A 21,652-nucleotide genomic window follows, 5' to 3' on the forward strand; every position below is an offset into this window, starting at 1 on the left:
GTGTATCGGATTATGTTTCGCATTTAATTATAGTTCGGTCTAAAACGTGGTTTTATATCCGCAATAGTTTCAGTTTTATTTCAGTATGTGTTTTGTCTTATGTATGCTTTTACCTGTACTATTGTTCTCTCCGTTACTGGGCAATTTTTGGCTCAGCCGTATTTTCTTGTTTGTGTCTGTCTTATTTGCTAACAGGTAATTCGGGAAATCGGGGAGATCAGTGATGAGAGAGAATAATGAAGTTCAAACATAGGTTGCATTGATTTTTTTTTTGTATTTTGGATTGTGGCGTTGATTTGATATCTGTAATAGTAACACGCCAACCCGTTCCGAGTTGGGGTGTTACAACCACCACCCCACATGTTTTTTTTTCTATTTCATTCTCACCTTCACCACAACCATCGGCCACTACCACCACCACCACCATTCACCACCGTCGCTGCCACCGACACCAAAACCGGCCATCAGCCACCTCCACTAGCCATCGGCACCACTGCCACAGACACAACCACCTTTCTCGCCATTACAACCATTGGTCACGGGCTGCCAACCCCCATCGGGCACCACCACCAATGCCACCAACAACCAACGCCACTACCGACCACCGACACCACCACTAGATTTGTATTCCATTATTTCGTCTTTTCTTGGCTACCAAACAACACAAATAATGATTCATTTCACTCCATGGAGTTACCAAAGTAGGCAATGGTATAATCATGGTCATTCCCTTCCAAAGTCTATTTCATTGTCTTGTCAATTCCATTACACAATACCAAACTGACCCTAACAAATCATTAGAAATTATTAGAGAGCGAAGTTTCTAGGCCAACCTCCAAAACATTATATTGGGATTGCCATGACAATGTTATCTTACGCTTTCATGTATAAAAGAATAAGTTGTGTGTGTGTTACGAAAGAAGTGTCCCTTTTTACCAAGGAGGTTAACTATCCCTTTTATAGCATGTGTTAGGCCCAAAACCGTTGGGTTGGGCCCAATTTAAATGCATACTCTACAATTCTACAATATTTCAGTATTTCAGTGTCGGCTTTTTTTGAAAAAAAGTATATAATTTGACCTCTAAAATTGTAGTCTATGAAATACTAAGTGACAATGTAGGAAAAAAGGACTTGGGTTCTGGTTAAAAAGTTCTACTTCGACTTATTATTTCGATTTTATAAGATAAAAATTGTGGTTTCTTTATTTGTATATATTTTCTTTCAATTACAATGTTTATTTACTCTTTAAAATGGACTATGCGTACTAACAGATTATGATACCGTAAAAACAAAATCCACAAGGGGGCAGGGGCTTCGATAAAAATGAATAAAGACTTAGTTAAGACTAGAGGTGTACAAAACCAGTTTTTTTCTCAAACCGAACCGGTTTATAAACCGAGCCGGTTTGGTCAAAACCTGGTCAAAACCGGTTTGACCCAAACCGGCTTAGAAGCAAGAGAGGCCGACCGGGTCCAGGTCGGTTCGGTCTGGTTTAAAACCGGTTTTCCTAAAACCGGTTTGATTGTTTAGAAGAGGAGCCAGTACCAAAACCGGCGGTTTGGGTCGGTTCATGAACCAGTTTGAGTGAAACCGGCTTCCTTATCAAACCGGTTCACGTCGGTTTGTCATGATCCGGTCCCAAACCAGAACTTTTTTTTCACCTCTAGTTAAGACCATATGCCTAGCAGGCCTAGCCCAGTTAGCATGGATACCCAATTTCACGTCATTCGGTCCAGCTTCGCCTAGTACTCTAGTAGAGGTGCATATAACGGGTTTTTTAAATATCTGGGTTCGGGTATGGCCGGGTATTGGAAAATCAGGATTGGCAATACCAGGGTCAGGTTCGGGTCTAGGTATTCTCTCTAAAAACCATACCCTATGCATGGGGTTCGAGTCGGGTATCGAATCAGGTATTCTAAAACCAGGTATTTAAATACCCTATTTACGGGTATTGAAAAAACCCTATTTTTGGGTTTTTTTTTCGGGTAGATTGGATTTTTTTAAGGGGTTACAATTTTTAGGGGTATTTTCAGGTAATTTCGGGTATAGATAAGGTATTTGAAAACCCCGGTTTCTGGTATTGGAAAAACCCGGTTTCGGGTATGGAACCGGTTTTGGTTTTCGGGTATTACCGGGTATAAATCGGGCCTGGTTCCAGGTACGGGTTTTGGTACTGAGATGCATACCCTATTCGTACCCTACAGGTAGGGTCGGGTACGTGTTTGGGTATTAAAAACCGGGTATAAAAAAACCGGTTCCGGGTTCGGGTTTTTTGTGCACCTCTATACTCTAGTATAGAGGTGCACAAATCAGATTTCTCTAATACCCGGTTACAGCCTTCCAGGTATGAAACCGGGTTCGTGTAACCATGTATTAGAAAATCGGGTATTGGCAATACCTGGGTCGGGTTCGGGCCTAGGTATTGTCTCTAAAAACCATACCATATGCATCGGGTTCGGGTCGGGTATAGAACAACCGGGTATTTCAATACCCTGTTTCTGGGTATTGAAAAAACCATATTTTCTGGTTTTTTCCGGGTATTTTTCAGGTATAGATTTGGTTTTTTAAGATGATGCACTTATTGGGGTATTTTTCGGGTACAGATGAGTATTTAAAAAATCCAGTTTCGGGTTTTGGAAAAACCCAAAAAACACAAAATGTTTAGGGTACTTGTGGGTATTTAAATATATCAGTTATGCTATATATTTTTATTTTAATTACATAATTTAAATTACATTAAATTGTTTTATTTATTTTAGATTATAAAAAACAAGAAAAAAAAACAAAATGTTTAGGATACCTGTAGGTAGGTGCCGCCGATAATTTTCTAGTTTGTGAGTATATAAGGATAAAAATAAGATGATAATGCGGGATTGACCTGTGTATAAGTAATACCTATGAGTGTCCCTTCCACTCTTAAAAGAAGTGTGCCTTTAATCTTGAAGAAAGGAGATAGAGAAGGACCGCAGAAACCATTAAAGATGTGTTGGATGATAGAATGATCAGTCTTCGTGTATGATGATGAATACATTGTCTTGCCAACTTATATTTTTTTTTCCTTTTTATTACATTATTTTGAGATTTTTTGTGATTCTAAGAAAATAAGAATTATGATGTGATGGTCACAAAGAAAGCACAGTATCAAACCCCACCATCATCATGCCTAAATATGCCTTTTTGATATATTTAAACAAAATACCCCTTTCACTATTTCCAAACCTACACTTTTTACCCTTTCACTTTCACACTTTATCTAACCCTTTGAATCAAAACAACATATGGTGATTTTCTTACCAATCGAACCGCCTAAATCGAAGCAAGTGTGGGTCGGTTTGAGATTGAAAAGCTCTGATTCATGGTTTGGCACAACATAACAGTTCAGTTCAGTTTAGTTTGAAACTTGGATTCAACTGTTTTAACTATATTATTTGTATATTGTTTTCCCTTATTAAAGATACGCTTATGCTTATCATGAACCATCTTTATCCATTTAATACAAACTAATGATTTAAAAAATCATTCTAAACCACCCAGTCGTCTAACCGACGAAATTAACCTATTTGGTTTGCTGTTCGTCAAAACCACAGTTAGCGGCCGGTCTACATTTATGCCAAAACTAGACAGAGAACACCTTTGGTCTCTTAAGATGTTGACGGATGCTCATATCTTTGTGTGCATATTATTGTTGAAGAAACGTGGATCGGCTCACTGGTAGACGATCAACTTTCCTCGGGTGTGATTATGCTATTTCACCGATGGTTCTCTGAAATCTGGATTCTTCCACCTACAAAATGAACAGCACCGTAAACTTACCCCTCAGAAAGGGACAGAGGGGTCCTCTTTGGGGTAACCCTCCGGTGTGAGAATAAGAGTTTGTAGGAGAAGATAATAATCTGAGAGTAAGGAAACTGGAGTGTATTGCTTAATATAGCTTAATACTGTGTAATAGGGCATACCTCTCCTTGTGGAGTTGATGTGGTATTTATAGTGCTAGGGTTTCCAATGATTGGGCTCAGACCCAATTAGGGCCTTTTTGGCCTCCTCCAATTGCTTTGCGCCACGTGTCCTTGGGACACCTAGTGCTTTTTCATTGATTATTCTCTGACCCATGTGCAATCACGTGGTAGCACATGGGTTTTGCTGAGTTGTCCACCTTTCATTGGCAGCTGTCAACATCAGCATATTCTTATTCCTTAAAAAGATACATTCTGGAAGGTTGTCTGACGTGCACAATCAAGGTTGTCCTTATCCTGATTTGGATAAGGACGAGGTTGATTATGTGCATGTGTGATATGCGCCTATCCTGAGGATGCGCGAGGTCTTCTCTTTATTCTCACGCGCAGATGTTTCATGCGCAGATGTGATATGCACAAGCATGTGATATGCGCCACGCGCGGATGCGCCACGCGCAGATGTGATATGCGTGAGCATGTGATATGCGTCACGCGCGGATGTGATATGCGTGAGCATATATGGTGCGTGAGCATGTGATACGCGTGAGCATATGTGATGCGTGAGCATATGTGACGCCTGAGCATGTGATGCATGAGCATATGTGATATGCGCCATGCGCATAGGTTTTGGCCTTGTGCCTTCATAATATCTTGATTTCAAGCCTCTTATCTATATCTTGTGGGTTGACCCGCCTCGCTCGGTGTTGAGGCGGGTACATACCTCTTCAAGCCCCCCCAGTCTAATGTGTGTCTTGTCTCGCGCGAGCGAGGTAAGATAGATATTAGACTTAATAGTTTGTTCTTTTAGTAGGGTTTGTCTTTTTCTTCTTATTACTCATCGTTGCGCGAAATTCTATCCTTTTGGTTGAAACGAATCGTCCATGTACGTGGTTGGTTGTTGCTGACATGCGTCAGTGATGGAGACGTGTCAGACTTTTCGTGTGCTCGAGGTGCTACAGTTGCCTTTCATGTCCCCTCACATAGTGTCAGGAACACGTGTCGCGCTCGCGTTGGTCCGTACCTGCGAGTGGTGGCGCGTGAACTCTGGCAGCACCTGTATCGTTTCTTTTCGTGTCCCCTCACACAGTGTTAGGGACACGTGTCGCGCTCGCGTTGGCTTACACCTGCGAGTGGGGGCGCGTGAAGTCCGATCAGTACCAATTTTTCTCTCTCCTGGGCCTATAAAAGCAAGCCCTTTGAGTTTTTTATCCTTCATCTTCTTTGTTGTTTATTCAGAGCTTTCCTTTCTTTCTATTCCGATTAAGTGCCTATCTTCCAGATTTCCGTTCTTCAGAAGCAACTTGTGCCTGACTCTGTTGTATGTCTGATAGCCCAGACAACACAATCTCCCCCAGCAATCGCCGCGTGAAATCGTTAGTAATGTCTATGTTGAAGAAGACCGGCAAGGGGAAGAGGGCTGCTGAGGCCTCATCGGAGGAGGTAGGGAAGACCAAGGCAGTGAAGAAGTGGGATGAGATCCCCTGTAAACTGAGGCAGTCCGATTTTGACAGCCTTATCGCCTCTCAGGGTTTTCTCCCTGAGTATGGCTGCATGCTGCCGGCGGCCGGGCAAACGGCGGCGGACCCGCCCACCGGCTATATATCCCTTTATTGCCATTTTTTCACCCACTGCAACCTTCGTCTCCCGATGACAAGGTTTGTGGGTGCGCTGCTTAGGTTTTATGGGATTCATATATCCCAAGTCCATCCGTTTGGACTCGTGCGCATGACTCACTTTGAGTTCATGTGCAAATCTCAGCGCTCGGCGCTTTCAGTTTTTTTATAAGCCCAAGATCCAAGATTCTTGGTTATCATTTATTCCTCGCAGTCAGAAGGTCAAGTGCTGCACTGTTTCATTCAAGAGCCTTCATGACTGGTCTGAGAAATTTTTCTATATCAGGGCTGGTGTGATCCCCATCCGCATGACCATGCGCGCGATCTCTTCTGCGCCTGCGGATGTGGGTGTCTTCAAGAACCCAACTGGCGCCTGGGTAAAAAAGTTGACTGCCGAACCATCCCCCGCCAAGAACATTTGCGAGGAGGCGCTGGTGGGGGTTGGTATGAGCAGGAGGTGGGCCGACAGCGCGACTGAGCCCGTTATCCAAGTTGACGGCTTGTGTAAGTTAACTCATTGCATTACTTCTGCGTGAATATAATTCGTTTTGCTGATATCATTTGACTTGTTTTGTGCAGTCAGCAAGGAGTATGTCCACGCCGCCTATGATGAGCATATGGAGGGTGGCTCCGTCGCGCTGGGCGCTGGGGAGGTTGGCTTCCCCGATCGCTTCGATGACATGTTCATCCCTGTTGATCTGGGATTTCGCTTTGACAGCGACGCGCCTGGTAAGCCTTTGTACTTATGCTTATGCCTTTATAATACCAGATTTGGCTAACCTTTCTGTTGCGTGTATTGTAAACGCGCTTGAGAACTACGAGCTGGAGCTCGCGGAAGAGGAGGAGGAGGAGGAGGCTGAGGTGCCCCAACTAAAGCGTAAGGCTAAAGGGAAAACTGGCGCAGGGGCCAGTAAGAAACAGAAGAAAGATGATGCCCCTGTTGTTCAGGATCCTCCTACTCAGGCGAAGGGACTTGAGAAAACCCAGGAGTTTACCTCCAAGTTTTCCTTGTCTTCCCTGCCTCAAAATGTGGGCAGACCTCCTGTCCACACGAGGTATGGTGCCGCTACCTCCTCCCTTCGCGCGGCGGAAAAGGGTAGCGGCGTTGCGCCTGCCGTTTCCTCTTCGACAGGTATACTTTATACTTTATGGTTTTATGAGCGCGATTCTGATAGAATTATTAATGAATCTTTGCTCACTCAAATGTTTGTAGAGCCGGCGACCTTGGTGGATCAACCTCAGGCGCAACAAGGTGCCGAGGCTGCGCCGGAGGTCGCTTCGAAGTCCCCTGTTTTACCCTCAAAAAAGGGGAGAACGGACTTCATGGCGATGTTTAACTCGCGAACGGCGTTGCGCCAAGGTATGTATTGCGCTTTTATTTTCTGACTTTTTTCTTTTAGATCAAGTCATGAACCATTTTTTTTTGTTGATTTTTTCATAGGAGTCATAGCTGGCGTACAAGCTGCTGGCGGCACTGCTGGCGCCGGTGCCAGCGCCGTTGGTTCTGCTCCTGCTCCTGCAAGCGCTGAATCTCCCCTCATCGGGATTACTAAGGAGCAAGAGGCTGTTTTACGCGCCGATCTGGCGGCGTCAAGACCTCCCTCACCTCCTCCTGCGCGCAGCCCTCCTCGCGAGACTGGTTTTGGTTCTTCCAGGTCGCAGGAGAAAAGGCCTGTTTCAGAGGAAGATGAGGAGGTTCAACTTGAAGACTCCGACGGCGGCCGCGCCAGCCCTGCAGCGCCACGAGATTTCGCGGCGCAGTCTTCTCGTGGGGCTGGCGCTGACTTTTCTGCTTGCTCCCCGCAGGTATAAGTTCGTTTTGCTCCGCTGCGCGGACTTCCATATTAGTGTTTTGATGACTTAGATCATTACTTTGTGTTTGCAGGAAGCCGATCACATTTACCGCCCGAGATGGAATATTACTGAGGACAGCTCATTTCAGTCCATGGGTGTGTGTGAGGACTTCTGGGCTCATTCTGTGCCTCCAGCTGAAAGGAGGTTTCAGGAGGACCGCGCTCGCGTGGACTTGCTCAATGACCATCTGTTCGCTGGGTCGGCTTTCTTTGCTGCCTCCCAAGAGCTTCGCTATGATTACGTAAAGGTACGTGATGCTCTTGCGGAAGCCAAGCAAGAGGCTAAAGTATCTGCTTGGAATCTTTCTGATGCTCGAGAGAGAGCTGAGAAACTCCAAGCAGAGCTCAGCGAGAACCGAGCAAGTGCCAATGCTGCTTTCGTGAAGCGCGGGCATGAGCTACAGGCTGCGCGGGAGAAGCTACAGGCGGCCGAGGTGGACGCGGCCAAGTACGCGCGGCGAGTGCGCGACTTGGAGCTGGACGCGGAGGCGCGTGACCAAGCTCTTGTGCAGTCTATAACTGACAAATCATCATTGGAGAGTGAGGTTGCGCGCCTGAAGAAGGAGCTTGCGGCCGCGCGGGCAGAGAAAGATGAAGCCTTGGCGACGGCAGCGTCTAGCCAGGAAGCACTCGATGCTGCGCGAGCGGAAAGGGAAGAGGCCTTGGCGGCAGCAGCGTCCGACAAAGAGGAGCTGAAACAGACAAAGGAAACTGTTGAGTTGTTAAACTCTCAGATTCCTGCTCTTGAGACGTCTGTTTCTTCCCTTGCGCAGGATCGCCAATGGCTAGTCTCACAGGGTATGACTCGTTGCGCTTATGCGATGAAATACTCAGACGAGTTTCAGGCCCTTGTGATGGATTGCAACGCTGCCTCGCGCTTGGTGGGTCGAGCTGAAGGGTTTAAAGATGGCTGTGAATATAGCATGCTGAAGAAGAACCCATCCGACTACCTTTATCAGCTCGACGTTGTCTGCGCGGACATGGCCGAGATGGGGGAGAAGTATTTGAATACTCCCATTCCCATCCTTGCGCAGGTATTTTAACCTTAATGAGTTTACCTTGACTTATTTTCCTAGTCTTTTTGTACTCATATTTTTCCTTATGATTTGCAGATATCCGCGCTCGCAGACCAGCCCGATCTCGGCGCGCTAAAGAAATTACTTGACGAGTGCGAAGGGGCTGGTGGCGGCGATGATGGCGCGGGGAATGCTGCCCCTGCTAGCGGCTCTGGCGTGGCCAAAGGACCCGCTCCTGACACTATTGTGATAGAAGGCGACTCCATTCAGGACGAACATCTTGACTATGGTCAGTTTGGAGATGACGAGGAGCGGGCTGCACTAGATGCTGAGGACGGTGATGAGGACGATGAAGAGGCTGACGTCGACGTGGAGACTTGAGAAGCCCTTCATGTTTTTTTTATTTGTAGTTTGTATCTCATCATCTTGTAAACTTGTAAATTTCAATGCTTTGGAATGAAATTTTGTTTTTCCCTTATTCGCATCTTGCGTATTCCCCATTCATCTCTTTATGTTGCATGTTTGCTTGTTGAATATAAGATATGCTTGCACGTTGAAATAAGAACAAGGTTGTAAGGAAATTATTATACTTAATCCTTGTCATATTGTAAGTGATTTTGCAATATCCTGACTATGTTGACACGTGCTTTGGCGTTTCATTATTCCTCTTTTGCGCGACGTTATCGCACATTTATTATAGGGAATTATGAGTTTTTTAGCCTTTACGTGTCAGTATGTGTTACTCTGATATCCATTACAATTTCATGCGCGACCTCGACCTGAGACCTTAACAACTATGTTTTGGCATGTGCTTTGCCTTAGTTGTGCTTAGGTATTTTTATGGTCAGGCTGCGCAGCATGTAGGATGGATGTTGTGAGTGATTTGAGCTAAGGCTCACATTATTGGGCTAAGGCCCTGAGCTAAGGCTCATATTATTGGGCTAAGGCCCTGACGTTTTAGAGTTAAGACTCGTTAACGCGTTTGAGCTTGAAGCTCGCGCATGTATGTTTTACTTCGTTTTATTTTTTGTTTTGATGTCAATACAATGTTGTCATATTGCTCAAAATTAATAAAAGGAAGTGTGAAACATGTATGCAAAAGGTAATAGAATCCACATTAAGAGAAGATAGCGCGTATCATTATTCATAATGGCTTAAAAAGCCTTGATTACAAACTTGACAATTTTTACATGAAACATTTTCTAAGCTGTGCCGCGTTCCATGCGCGCGGGATCTTCTTTCCATTCAAATCTTTTAAAGCGTATGCGCCTTTTCCCAATTCTTCCGAGACTTGATAAGGTCCCTCCCAATTGGGGGACATCTTTCCCGGGGGTATCGCGCGGCTAGCTTCATTGTTTCGAAAGACAAAATCATTCTTCTTGAAGTGGCATTCTTTCACGCGCTGATTGTAATATTTTTCCAGTTTTTTCTTGTATTTGGTTTCACTGATGATAGCCGCCTCTCTGCGCCCTTCAAGTAAGTTGAGATCCAACCTCCTTTCGCGCTCGTTATCAATCTTGCTCATCATGAGCACTCTATGGGATGGGCATCCAATTTCTGCTGGAATCATAGCCTCCGTTCCATAGGTTAGGCTGAACGGGGATCGGCTCACTGGTAGACGATCAACTTTCCTCGGGTGTGATTATGCTATTTCACCGATGGTTCTCTGAAATCTGGATTCTTCCACCTACAAAATGAACAGCACCGTAAACTTACCCCTCAGAAAGGGACAGAGGGGTCCTCTTTGGGGTAACCCTCCGGTGTGAGAATAAGAGTTTGTAGGAGAAGATAATAATCTGAGAGTAAGGAAACTGGAGTGTATTGCTTAATATAGCTTAATACTGTGTAATAGGGCATACCTCTCCTTGTGGAGTTGATGTGGTATTTATAGTGCTAGGGTTTCCAATGATTGGGCTCAGACCCAATTAGGGCCTTTTTGGCCTCCTCCAATTGCTTTGCGCCACGTGTCCTTGGGACACCTGGTGCTTTTTCATTGATTATTCTCTGACCCATGTGCAATCACGTGGTAGCACATGGGTTTTGCTGAGTTGTCCACCTTTCATTGGCAGCTGTCAACATCAGCATATTCTTATTCCTTAAAAAGATACCTTCTGGAAGGTTGTCTGACGTGCACAATCAAGGTTGTCCTTATCCTGATTTGGATAAGGACGAGGTTGATTATGTGCATGTGTGATATGCGCCTATCCTGAGGATGCGCGAGGTCTTCTCTTTATTCTCACGCGCAGATGTTTCATGCGCAGATGTGATATGCACAAGCATGTGATATGCGCCACGCGCGGATGCGCCACGCGCAGATGTGATATGCGTGAGCATGTGATATGCGTCACGCGCGGATGCGTCACGCGCAGATGTGATATGCGTGAGCATATATGGTGCGTGAGCATGTGATACGCGTGAGCATATGTGATGCGTGAGCATATGTGACGCATGAGCATGTGATGCATGAGCATATGTGATATGCGTGAGCATATGTGATATGCGCCATGCGCATAGGTTTTGGCCTTGTGCCTTCATAATATCTTGATTTCAAGCCTCTTGTCTATATCTTGTGGGTTGACCCGCCTCGCTCGGTGTTGAGGCGGGTACATACCTCTTCAATTGTAGTATAAAAGTATATCATAATTGTTTAAGTTCAATAAATCATTGTCTTATGTCTTGTGAACTTGTCCCTTTTATGCTTTGATGATTAAGTCGTTGTTTGACTTGGAATGCCGTCTATGTTACGTTCTATAGTTGGGTCTATTTAGACTAGTCTTAAAGTAGATGTGTCTTTTTTGGAAAGTTTAATATAATGCAACTTGATGATGGACGATCCAAAACCCTAGTAAAGCCTTTGGGCATCACTTTTGATATCAATGCACTTGCTATGAATGATGAATCTTCACAAAAATATTCAAATTATGGTTCAATAAGAAATATTATTATGAAATCACATCTTAGATAAATTCAAAATTATAGGTTCTTAGTGAAACATTAACTTTAATTACCGTAATCGTCTTTCATAATACGGTAGCAAACGAAATGCAGAGATCGGAAAAAGTCTATTATCGACAAAACAATAAGAGAAGTGTCAACGGAAACAATGATGATAAGGGTTAAAGCAAAGATAAAGGAGAGACTAATTTACCCGTGGCTATATTTAGTTAAGTCACTTAGTTGGATTAGTTAAAACATTAGGATCAAAATAATTGAATAGCTCACACTAAATTGAAAGGCAAAGTTTTTTTTTTTCCTTCGAAGGACGATGACAATTCGGGTTTAGTGGCATGCCTCTTCAAAGCCCAAGTGTGTCCATACCTCAAACGAGATTTCAACCGTCCAAAGTTAGTTTGACCCTCGAGGATAACGCCAACCTATTCCAGGAGGAAACCGACAACTTGTAAAATCCATTGACTTACCTACGTCTGAAAGCTCAATTACATCCTCGTTAATGGCACCAAGATTTTTTGTGCTGAAAGTGAGATTCTAACTCGTGACCAAGAGTTATAGAGTCTTATCCAAAAGTGGACCAAATGGTCACGGACTTAAAAGCAAAGTTGAACACCAAATAAGCCCCTTGACAATGAAAAAAGTTAAAACCGGTAACTTAACGAAGTTAATTATAAATGTAACGAAAGTAAACCCGGAAACTTAAAATAAGACCCATATAAAAAATAAGAACATAATAAAGTCATAAAGCTATACTCAAACGAGGAAAATACAAAAAATAATAATATAGTATAAACCCATAATCATGGGTTCATGGCAATGCGGCGTTCTTCATACTCTTCAACTCATATTGAAGTACTTTTACTATTTTATGATTAGCAACTTTATTTAATATAAATAACGAAATAAAATAACTAGAATGCAAATCATTGACATGACCGAAGAGTTTATTTATTCGTTTGTGTGATAACATTGAATCTTGACACAGATAGAATCTTGGCATTTATTTTATGTCTGTTGGAAAAAGAAAATTCAAATTGCTTGCTTTGAAAATAAAAATACTTTTGGTAATTTGAGGTCTTTCTAGGTTTGTCACAAATACGTAGCAAACAACAGTTTAATATGCATTTGTGACAAAACAGTGTGCCGAAAATCTGCATAGCTTATTAGTAAGATTTAGTTATCGAGAAACTTATGTAAAGCTTATTAGTATTCTATTAATAAATAAATCATGTAAAATATAGTTTATTATAAAGTCTTTTTTTTTCTGTTAATCATAAGAAATCATAAGATTTAGTTATCGAGAAACTTATGTAGAGCTTATTAGATAGTCTTATATAAATAAATCAGATAACATTAAATACAGTTGATCATGGTAAATAAATATGTACGTGTCTTTAAAGTTGTTAATTAAAACAAGTGAAAGATGGATTATTAGAACTCTCCTAAATGAATCTAAGTTTTCCTTGTTTTGTTAATAAAACTTTTATAAAGTATTTTAGTCGCTTATAGAGCTTTATTTTTTTAACAAATCTTTAACTCTCTATAAGAAAACTGATGAAATTGCTACGAAAATTTATGACACACTATAATGCGTTATAAATTGTCACACATTTGCAACGCATTTGTTATGAAAAAGGATCTAAATGTGAGACAAATTTGCTTCAAATTAGCGACGGCGGTAATCAAGAGAATGGCGTAAAGTGTAATTTTCAAATAAACCCGTGTTTATCCCATTTGCCTTTGACACTTTTGGTCACTTTTGCCTTTGACCTTCTAAATAGAGTTCAGAAAGTCATGCATAGCAATTTATCGACCCATAAGAATCAAAATTTTGTTTTTAGTAGGGTTGGGTTTGCTATCCAAAAGGGGGTTGCGGCACAGCTTGTTGCCCGCTTACCTGCCACTTCATTGTAAATCGTTTGGTTGTTTTTGATTATTAATGAAGAGCCAATTAATTGAAAAAAAATAAAAAAAAGCCCGAATCGGCGGATGGCTGAGCTGTAAAGCCAGTCTGAAATTTGCGACATGCGCAATAAATGATTTTTAACAAGCGAAAATCTGAGGTCTTTCAATGTTTGTCACAAATGCGTAACAACCAACAGGCTACTAAGCATTTTCTTTCTATATACATTCTTCTTATAATTCTTATAATGGTTTGGTTTCACATGATGATCTTTCAATAATTTGTTGATTAATTAGTTAACCATAATAAAATCCTACCCAAAACTAATATTATACACACACACATATATATATAATTAACAATTTTGGTGCCGCTAAGCCCCTATTAGACCAGGTGGCAGCACAAAAGTGGTCAACATCATTTTTTTTTTCAAATTTGACAATCAGATGGTTATATGTCTTAACTCAATGATAAAGCGCCCGGGATGGACAACATTAGGTTTTTATCAGCGTCCGGGTTCTACCGACCGTTTTGTTTACCTCCGGTATTGTAACGAACGTAACCGATCAAAACCGACCGAATTCGCATCAACTCACCGCCGCAACGCCTGGGACCGACAACACTTAGGTTTTACCAACGCCCAAGTTTTACCGACTCAGTGTCGCAGCGCCCGAGACTGACAACGCTCAGGCTTTACCAACCGAACAAATGTCGTTCTTTTAATTTTAAGGTTCGAACCCACAGTAATGCACAACTACAACGTGAAAGGTACATAAACGGATTCGACCCATACGACGCGTTATTTGACCTGCCCAACATAACACGTCAGGTTAAAAAACTAGTTGAGTATAAACAATTCCTCCACTATACAAAAACTAATATGACAATTTCTAGCAAACATTTATACTATCATTATCATAAAATACTAAAAAAAAAAAAGAAAAACTTAGATGTTGCTTTTGCTTTTGTTCAATGAGACTTTATCAAGGTATTATGTGATGACTCATAATCTAAAGCACGCGTGTACACACGTACGTCCACATTTTCATCTCACCACCACCACCAATATTATTACTTACACTCACAACTAACTACAAGTGTACACTCACATGCCACCCTAAACCACCATTCATGGACTCCATATTCACCTCCTTCCTCCTCTCAATCACCACCACCACCACCACCGTCTTCTATGCGATCGTGGTCGCTTTCGTCTCGTTCGTCTTTATCAACAAACGTCGTCGTTCTCCATGCAAATCATCATCACCAAGTAAGAGAATTCTCTTAGGAAGCATGGGCTGGCCTTTCATCGGCGAAACTCTAGATTTCATCGCGTGTGGCTACACCGATCGTCCTCAATCGTTCATGGATAAACGCTGTCTCTTGTTAGTATTTATATTATTCTGTGTCCATTAGAATTACATTTAAACGAGCAGTGTTTACAGTGCTTACTGTTTACGCTTGAAGGGAAACATACAGCAAACTGCACTGCCAAACCTTTTTTGAATATCAGTTTAAATTTGAAAACTTGGTTTATAACACCTTCTCATACAGTGTTTACTGTTTGCGCTTGAAGGGAAACATACAGCAAGCTGCGTTGCTAAACCTTTTTGAATATAGCATGTTAAATTTGAAAACTTGGTTTATAACACCTTCTCATACAGTGTTTACTGTTTGCGCTTGAAGGGAAACATACAGCAAGCTGCGTTGCTAAACCTTTTTGAATATAGCAGTTTAAATTTGAAAACTTGGTTTATAACACCTTCTCATACAGTGTTTACTGTTTGCGCTTGAATGGAAACATACAGCAAGCTGCGCTGCTAAACCTTTTTGAATATAACATTTTAAATTTGAAAACTTGGTTTGTTTATTAATTTATTTATTTTGTTTTTGGATAGGTATGGGAAGGTGTTCAAGTCACATTTATTTGGTAGTCCAACGATCGTATCAACTGATGCAGAAGTGAGCAAAATAATATTACAAAGCGATGCCAATAGTTTCGTGCCGTCGTATCCGAAATCGTTGACGGAGTTGATGGGAGAGTCATCAATTTTGCGGATAAACGGAAGTTTGCACCGGAGAATTCATGGACTTATTGGTTCTTTCTTCAAGTCTCCATATCTTAAAGCTCAAGTTACTTGTAATATGAGAAAACTGCTTTTGCAATCTATGGATACTTGGAAAGAAGATCGTCCTATTTACATTCAAGATGAAACCAAAAATGTATGCTCTCTTTCTCTCTAATAATATTATACATTAAGTTGGTTATAGCTTCACAAAAATATCTATATTCTATATATCAAGCATATTTGTTTTTCTCTCTTATTACTTCTTATTATGTTTTGATTGTATTTTAACTAATATTATAAGTGTAGGGTTGGATCAAATACAAATTAAATTAACGTATAGATATTGTAATTATAGTGTAGTGTAATTATAGCATATTGTAATTACACTACGATGCAATTACATATTACACTATTTATACATATAATTACACTACTTGATTATCACAATTGACATGCTAATTTAATTTGTACGTTAACTTTCCCTTAAAAGTGTATCTTCCGTTTCTTAAAACATCTTTTTATTCTGAAACAAAGGTGCGTGTATAAATTGTTTTGGCTAATTTAATTTTTTAATTTCTTACAACAAATATGATTATTTAAATCAATGATTATTTGTAATAGTTTGCTAAGTATCTCTATTTTTCTCTTAATATTTAATGTTTTGATTATTGTATTTTAATTAATACGTGTAAGTGTGTATTATGATGTTCTCTTATCATATTTTCTAGTTGAAAATTAAGAAATTGTTTACATATATATTGTTTTTGGCAAATTTATTTGTTTTTTCTTGCATCAAATTACTATGATGATTTAAATCAATGATTACTTCACTAGTTCTTAAAAAACATCACATTAAATACTTGATTTTAACAATTATTACTAATATTATGATCACCCCGCAATTTAAGTCTTTATGCCTATATATAATATACATAACCTAATTATAAAAGCTTGCCGAACTCCTTCCAGGTTTTTTTTCTTATTATATATACAATAACTTTTGTATAAAATAAACCTAAAGCAAGTTGCTTCATTTGACCATGTTTAATTATTGTGATCTTTTGCTTTGGAACAAATAATATGATATTTCATTCCATTGATGTTCATGCTTATTTATTTTATTTATTTATTTTTTTTGGATTCTGTAGAATCACCCATTCTAATACTTACTTTTCTACTAGAATACTAGTGATCTTTTTAAGAGATAATTGGTTCAAATTAATTTTACTGAAAACATGTTTTGTTAATTAGATATAGAACTAAAACTTAAATTAATTATTTATATTTTCCAAGGAAATTTCAAATTTAAGTTCTCTACATTTACAGTGTAAATGAAAGGTGTTGATTGTTAACTATTTTGGCCATTTGTAAGAAGAAGAAAACAAAATCACAAAACCAAAAAGTAGTTTGTTTGGGTGTCTTAAGTGTGGGGAAAAGGGGTTAAGCAAATAGCAAGTTACAAAAGTAAATGTTAACTTTTGATTTTTCTCAACACTTTTATGGTATAAGGCAATTACAACCCTAGTTATTGGTTACATAATCATTATAATTTAATTATTTTGTCTACAAATATCACCAACATATGGTCCATGTAATTAATCATATGTTCCCTACCTATTTTACATGTCGCTATTAGAATTTTTCGAGTTCTACTGTTGTTATATTCATAATATATGCATGCACTAAAGCGTAAATGTTTGTACGATATAGCAGACAGCTATTGAGTATTATTAAAAGTTCACGCATACCGACTTATACTTGTGATTCTCTTGATTATTCTTAGATTGCATTTCAAGTACTGGCCAAAGCTTTGATTGGTTTAGATCCGGGTGAAGAAATGGAGTTTTTGAAGATTCAATTCCAAAAATTCATTGCGGGACTCATGTCATTACCCATAAAATTGCCTGGAACACAACTTCATCGCTCATTAGAAGCCAAGAAAAAGATGGTAAAATTAGTCCTTCAAATTATTCAGGATAAAAAGATAAATGGTGGTTCTCTTTCACAAAATACAATGGACGTGGCTGATGTGTTACTCAACAATAAGAGCGAAAAGCTAACAGATGAATTAATATCTGATAATATGATTGATTTGATGATTCCTGGAGAGGACTCTGTCCCGTTACTTATAACTTTAGCCATCAAATATTTATTCGACTGTCCCAAAGCTCTCCATCAACTTAAGGTACTTATTCAATTGCATATATGTTATAATATTCCATTTCAAGTATATTTATACACTTAAAAGTGTTCTAAAATTATGAAAAAGAGATGTACTTAATTAGTGTTGAAATTAGCTAGAAGTCAAACTTTATAATACAGCTACATAAGCACTTGGCACTTTTAAGAGTTAAACTTTTTGCAATCTTTATTCACTATAATGATATACATAATTTATGGATGCAAACTTTTATGTTTTTAAACACTTACAAGTACATGTCTTATTATTTTCATAGAACTATAAAGTTAAGCTACTTTAACAAACTTATAAGTGTGATACAAAGTTACTATTTTTAAGTGTTAATATAAATCATAAAGTGATCACATATACTTTGTTGTAGTGTAATCAAAATTCACTACTTTGGTGCATGTTGCATGGCCTTAGTAATGAAGGTGACATGCACCATTAAAAGTTGCATAGTATATAATCCATCTTTAATACTTGTAATGATTATTTTTCGCTATCGTTTCACTCTAGTAATCATTTTCCCCACCCATTCACCGTTTGATGATGATCATTAGGAGGAAAATTTGGAGTTGAAAAGACGTAAAAAAGACCTTGGAGATCCGTTGTGTTGGGATGATTACCTATCATTACCGTTTACACAAAATGTACGTTAAACTTGACTCGCTCGTGCACTTTGGTTTACCTAAATCGACAACGTACACCAATTGCATAATTATAAGTTTATAACACTAAAATGAACTAAACAGGTGATCACAGAAACTCTAAGACTAGGAAATATAATAATGGGAGTGATTAGAAAGGCTATGAAGGATGTGGAGATCAAAGGATACCTTATACCAAAAGGGTGGTGTGTGTTGACTCATTTTAGATCAGTCCATCTTGATGATAATCACCATGAGTCACCTTTGCAATTTAACCCTTGGAGGTGGCAGGTAACTAGCTAATTGTTTATTATAAACATGCATTTGGTGTAATAATACAATATTGTGTTGTTTAAGTTGTACTATATTAACCTTATGAAAATTTGAATCTTTTGTGATGAACAGGATAGAGATATGAGCAGTGGTAGCAACACTTGCTTCACTCCATTTGGAGGAGGACTCAGGCTATGTCCTGGGCATGATTTGTCTAGACTAGAAGCTTCCATATTCCTACACCATTTTGTTACTCAGTTCAGGTAGTTGTTACACATGCAAAGGGTAAAGATAAAAGAATGTACTATCTAAACGTGTTAGGGTCAGTTGCAGGTTGAACCTGTGAACACGTTTAGCTAAACCGGCCGCATTTGTGTCAACCCAGTTGGTTCGCAGGTTGACCTGTTTAGCCAATATTTTTTACTTATGTATTTTTTTCAGAATGTGTTTTATTAACTAAATTAAACTATTTAGGTATTATTATACCAAAATTGAAAAGCTTAAAAATAAATTGTTTGTTTAAATATAATTGCTTCAAAAAAATAATATGTAAATCTAGACTTCTAAAGCATTAACAATATTTTTTGGGTTAAACGTGTCATATGGGTGCATGTGTAGTAGACACGATTTTCGGATTCATGTCGTGTTTGAGTTGGTGACTTGGTGTAAAATTTTTGGCTATTTTTTATACCAAACTAAACAAGTTTAAAAATAAGTTATCATAGTTTAAAGCATTAACATTTTTTTTGGGTTAAACGTGTCATGTGAGTTCATATGTACAATTCTATGACATGATTTTGATCAGATTCACGTCTTGTTTAGGTTCATGTAAAATTTTTGTGTTTACGTCGGGTTCAAATGCAGGTGGGTAGCTGAGGATGACACCATTATCAACTTCCCAACAGTAAGAATGAAAAACAGGATGCCAATTTGGGTCAAAAGAGAGAATTAAAGAGGAGTAATTATGATTTTGTGGGCCTTCTATATCTGTCAAAAGCAAAAGACAAGCTGGATGAAGAACAAGAACCACACGTGTGAGGGGACATGGAATATTTGTCTCATCAAACTTACACACGTGCATGTTAAAAAGGACACAAGTGGAGAAAATAGGAATTGAACCTTTTTATGTAAACTTGATTAGGGTTAATTAATTTTGCATAGTTTGGTTTAAATTTTAAAGTAAACTAGTATTTAGTCCCGCCGCGTTGCTGCGGGGGCGTGAAGTTGGAAAAAGAAAATACAATCGTATGTTACGAAAGCACAAAGAGTGAACTCTCCAAGACTTGTAGCTCAATTTAAAAATGTCCAATGTGTACCAATCTTTCCTAATGATGTATACTTTAAAGAGGCTAGTAATAACTTCTTGTAGCTCAATTTTGACATGTTCAATGTGCCCCAATCTTTCGTAATGCTATATACTCTAAAGAGGCTAGTAATAACTGTCTCGCCTAAAACTTGCATACAAACTCTAAAATGGTCTAAACTTTGCAAAACAAAAAAAAAATCCTATACCTCAGTTCTACCATGAGCTACAACAATCAATGTGGCGTGGCCTTTTAAGTTATTCCGTGCATTGTTAGAAGCTTAATCTGATCCTGATTATCAATTAACGTTTAGCCACCTTAAGGTAACCTGTACACAAACCAAACAAAACATCATAATTTAGACCCTAAAAAAGTTGACAACTCTATACAAAAAAGTGTTGGCTACCTTAGAAAACAGAGATGGTGAAACCTTGATCTTCACCATTTAAATATCAAACCTCAAATTTCAAGAACCCTTCAAAGGGATCTGATATCAGCAGCCTCACTTTGACTTTTGACTATTAATCCACAACAGCAATTTCAAACTATATCATTTTATAGAGCTCTAAACTAAAAGATTGATATGCCTTCAATCTATGAGCAATGAGAACATGACTTGTAATTTAGATGAACATTCACTTAACCTACCTATTGAGCATTATAAGTTTATAACAGTATGGAAAATAAATTAAGAAAACAAACCTTGTGATTAATGAAGGTGATGTTCAGAGCAAAATCAAAGAGGGAAGTAACTGCTGATACAAAACAAATAAAATAATTTATATGATAACTTAAACCTCAAACTGATTATTATTATTTCAAATGGTTAAAGGTACTTATTAGATACACATAAACTATATGGCTGAAACATGTTTTTCATTCTTTATATGTGCTGACTTTTGTTTTGGCTCTTGTTTAGTTTCCAAACGTTGGGACATGTTTTTCAATCTTTACACACAACTGTTTCTTATTTGACATGATAGTAGCTTTGAACAATTATTTCATGACCAGAAGCCCAACCTTGCACAAAACATTTCATGACCAGAAACTCACTTCGTTGCACATAAAATCCAATTATTTGATGCTTAATGCAACTTCTTTTTATATATTACCCATGAGCCCACTTCTTGTTCAAGTTTTATAGCGGAAGGAAACCTGTAAACAAATGGCAGACACAGACTTGTGGCCACCACAAAGATCGATGTACGCTCATAGGCTTTTCCTGCATTCAAACAACACATAGGGACATAGGGCTTCGATCAGTAAACACGGAAACAAAGAAAGGTAAATCCACCTTAGCTGCAAATCTATTGGTTGCGATGTGAGAGAAACCATAGTTCATTTCACATTACCATCCGGTTTGCCATGCCAAAGAGTAGATGAACACTATTTTGTTCCAATTAACTTTGACAGGTTCAAGTTCGTCGACAGATTGAAGCGTGTCGTCACAGCTTCTAGGTAGAACATAAAAAAAATCTCAAACACGAAAATCATCGGCCACGTAGAATGGCCTCATATCGTTATTTTATGCTAAACCAAATCAAAGTTATTTTAATGGGTCAATAATATCATCCAAAGGTTTTCAAGAAACACCAATTTTCTGCCACAATAGATAATCAAAGGTAATCTCTATGATCTTGAACACCATAATTAGATAAACAAAAAACCCATTTTCACTATGATAATGCGAACATATGAAATGACAGATCAAATGCAAGTTAGAAACTTGATTTACAAACACAGTCAATAGTAAGGGCAAGACCAATTTCATAAACACAAAACCCCAAATCACTGAAATCATTGATCAAATCCAGGCCATAATACGACCATGGCATACACACACACAAAAAAAATACATTTTCACCATCATAATGCGAACAAATGAAA

General features: G+C 39.1%; 1 protein-coding gene across 1 annotated transcript; it reads left to right on the forward strand.

Moving 5' to 3' along the window:
- The first annotated feature begins 14,421 nt into the window (after positions 1–14,421).
- On the forward strand, positions 14,422–19,631 carry LOC143598418 (3-epi-6-deoxocathasterone 23-monooxygenase CYP90D1-like). Its single transcript, XM_077076638.1, has 7 exons — positions 14,422–14,675; positions 15,189–15,513; positions 17,143–17,544; positions 18,102–18,191; positions 18,294–18,479; positions 18,594–18,724; positions 19,326–19,631. Exons 1-7 carry the CDS (start codon positions 14,422–14,424, stop codon positions 19,411–19,413), a joined length of 1,476 nt encoding a protein of 491 aa, XP_076932753.1. The 3' UTR covers positions 19,414–19,631.
- The last annotated feature ends 2,021 nt before the right edge of the window (positions 19,632–21,652 follow it).

The sequence above is a fragment of the Bidens hawaiensis genome, unplaced genomic scaffold (genome assembly GCF_021521415.1).
Source record: "Bidens hawaiensis isolate Kalapana, Puna unplaced genomic scaffold, B.hawaiensis_p1.1 tig00050098_1, whole genome shotgun sequence".
In the NCBI taxonomy this organism is placed as follows: domain Eukaryota; kingdom Viridiplantae; phylum Streptophyta; class Magnoliopsida; order Asterales; family Asteraceae; genus Bidens; species Bidens hawaiensis.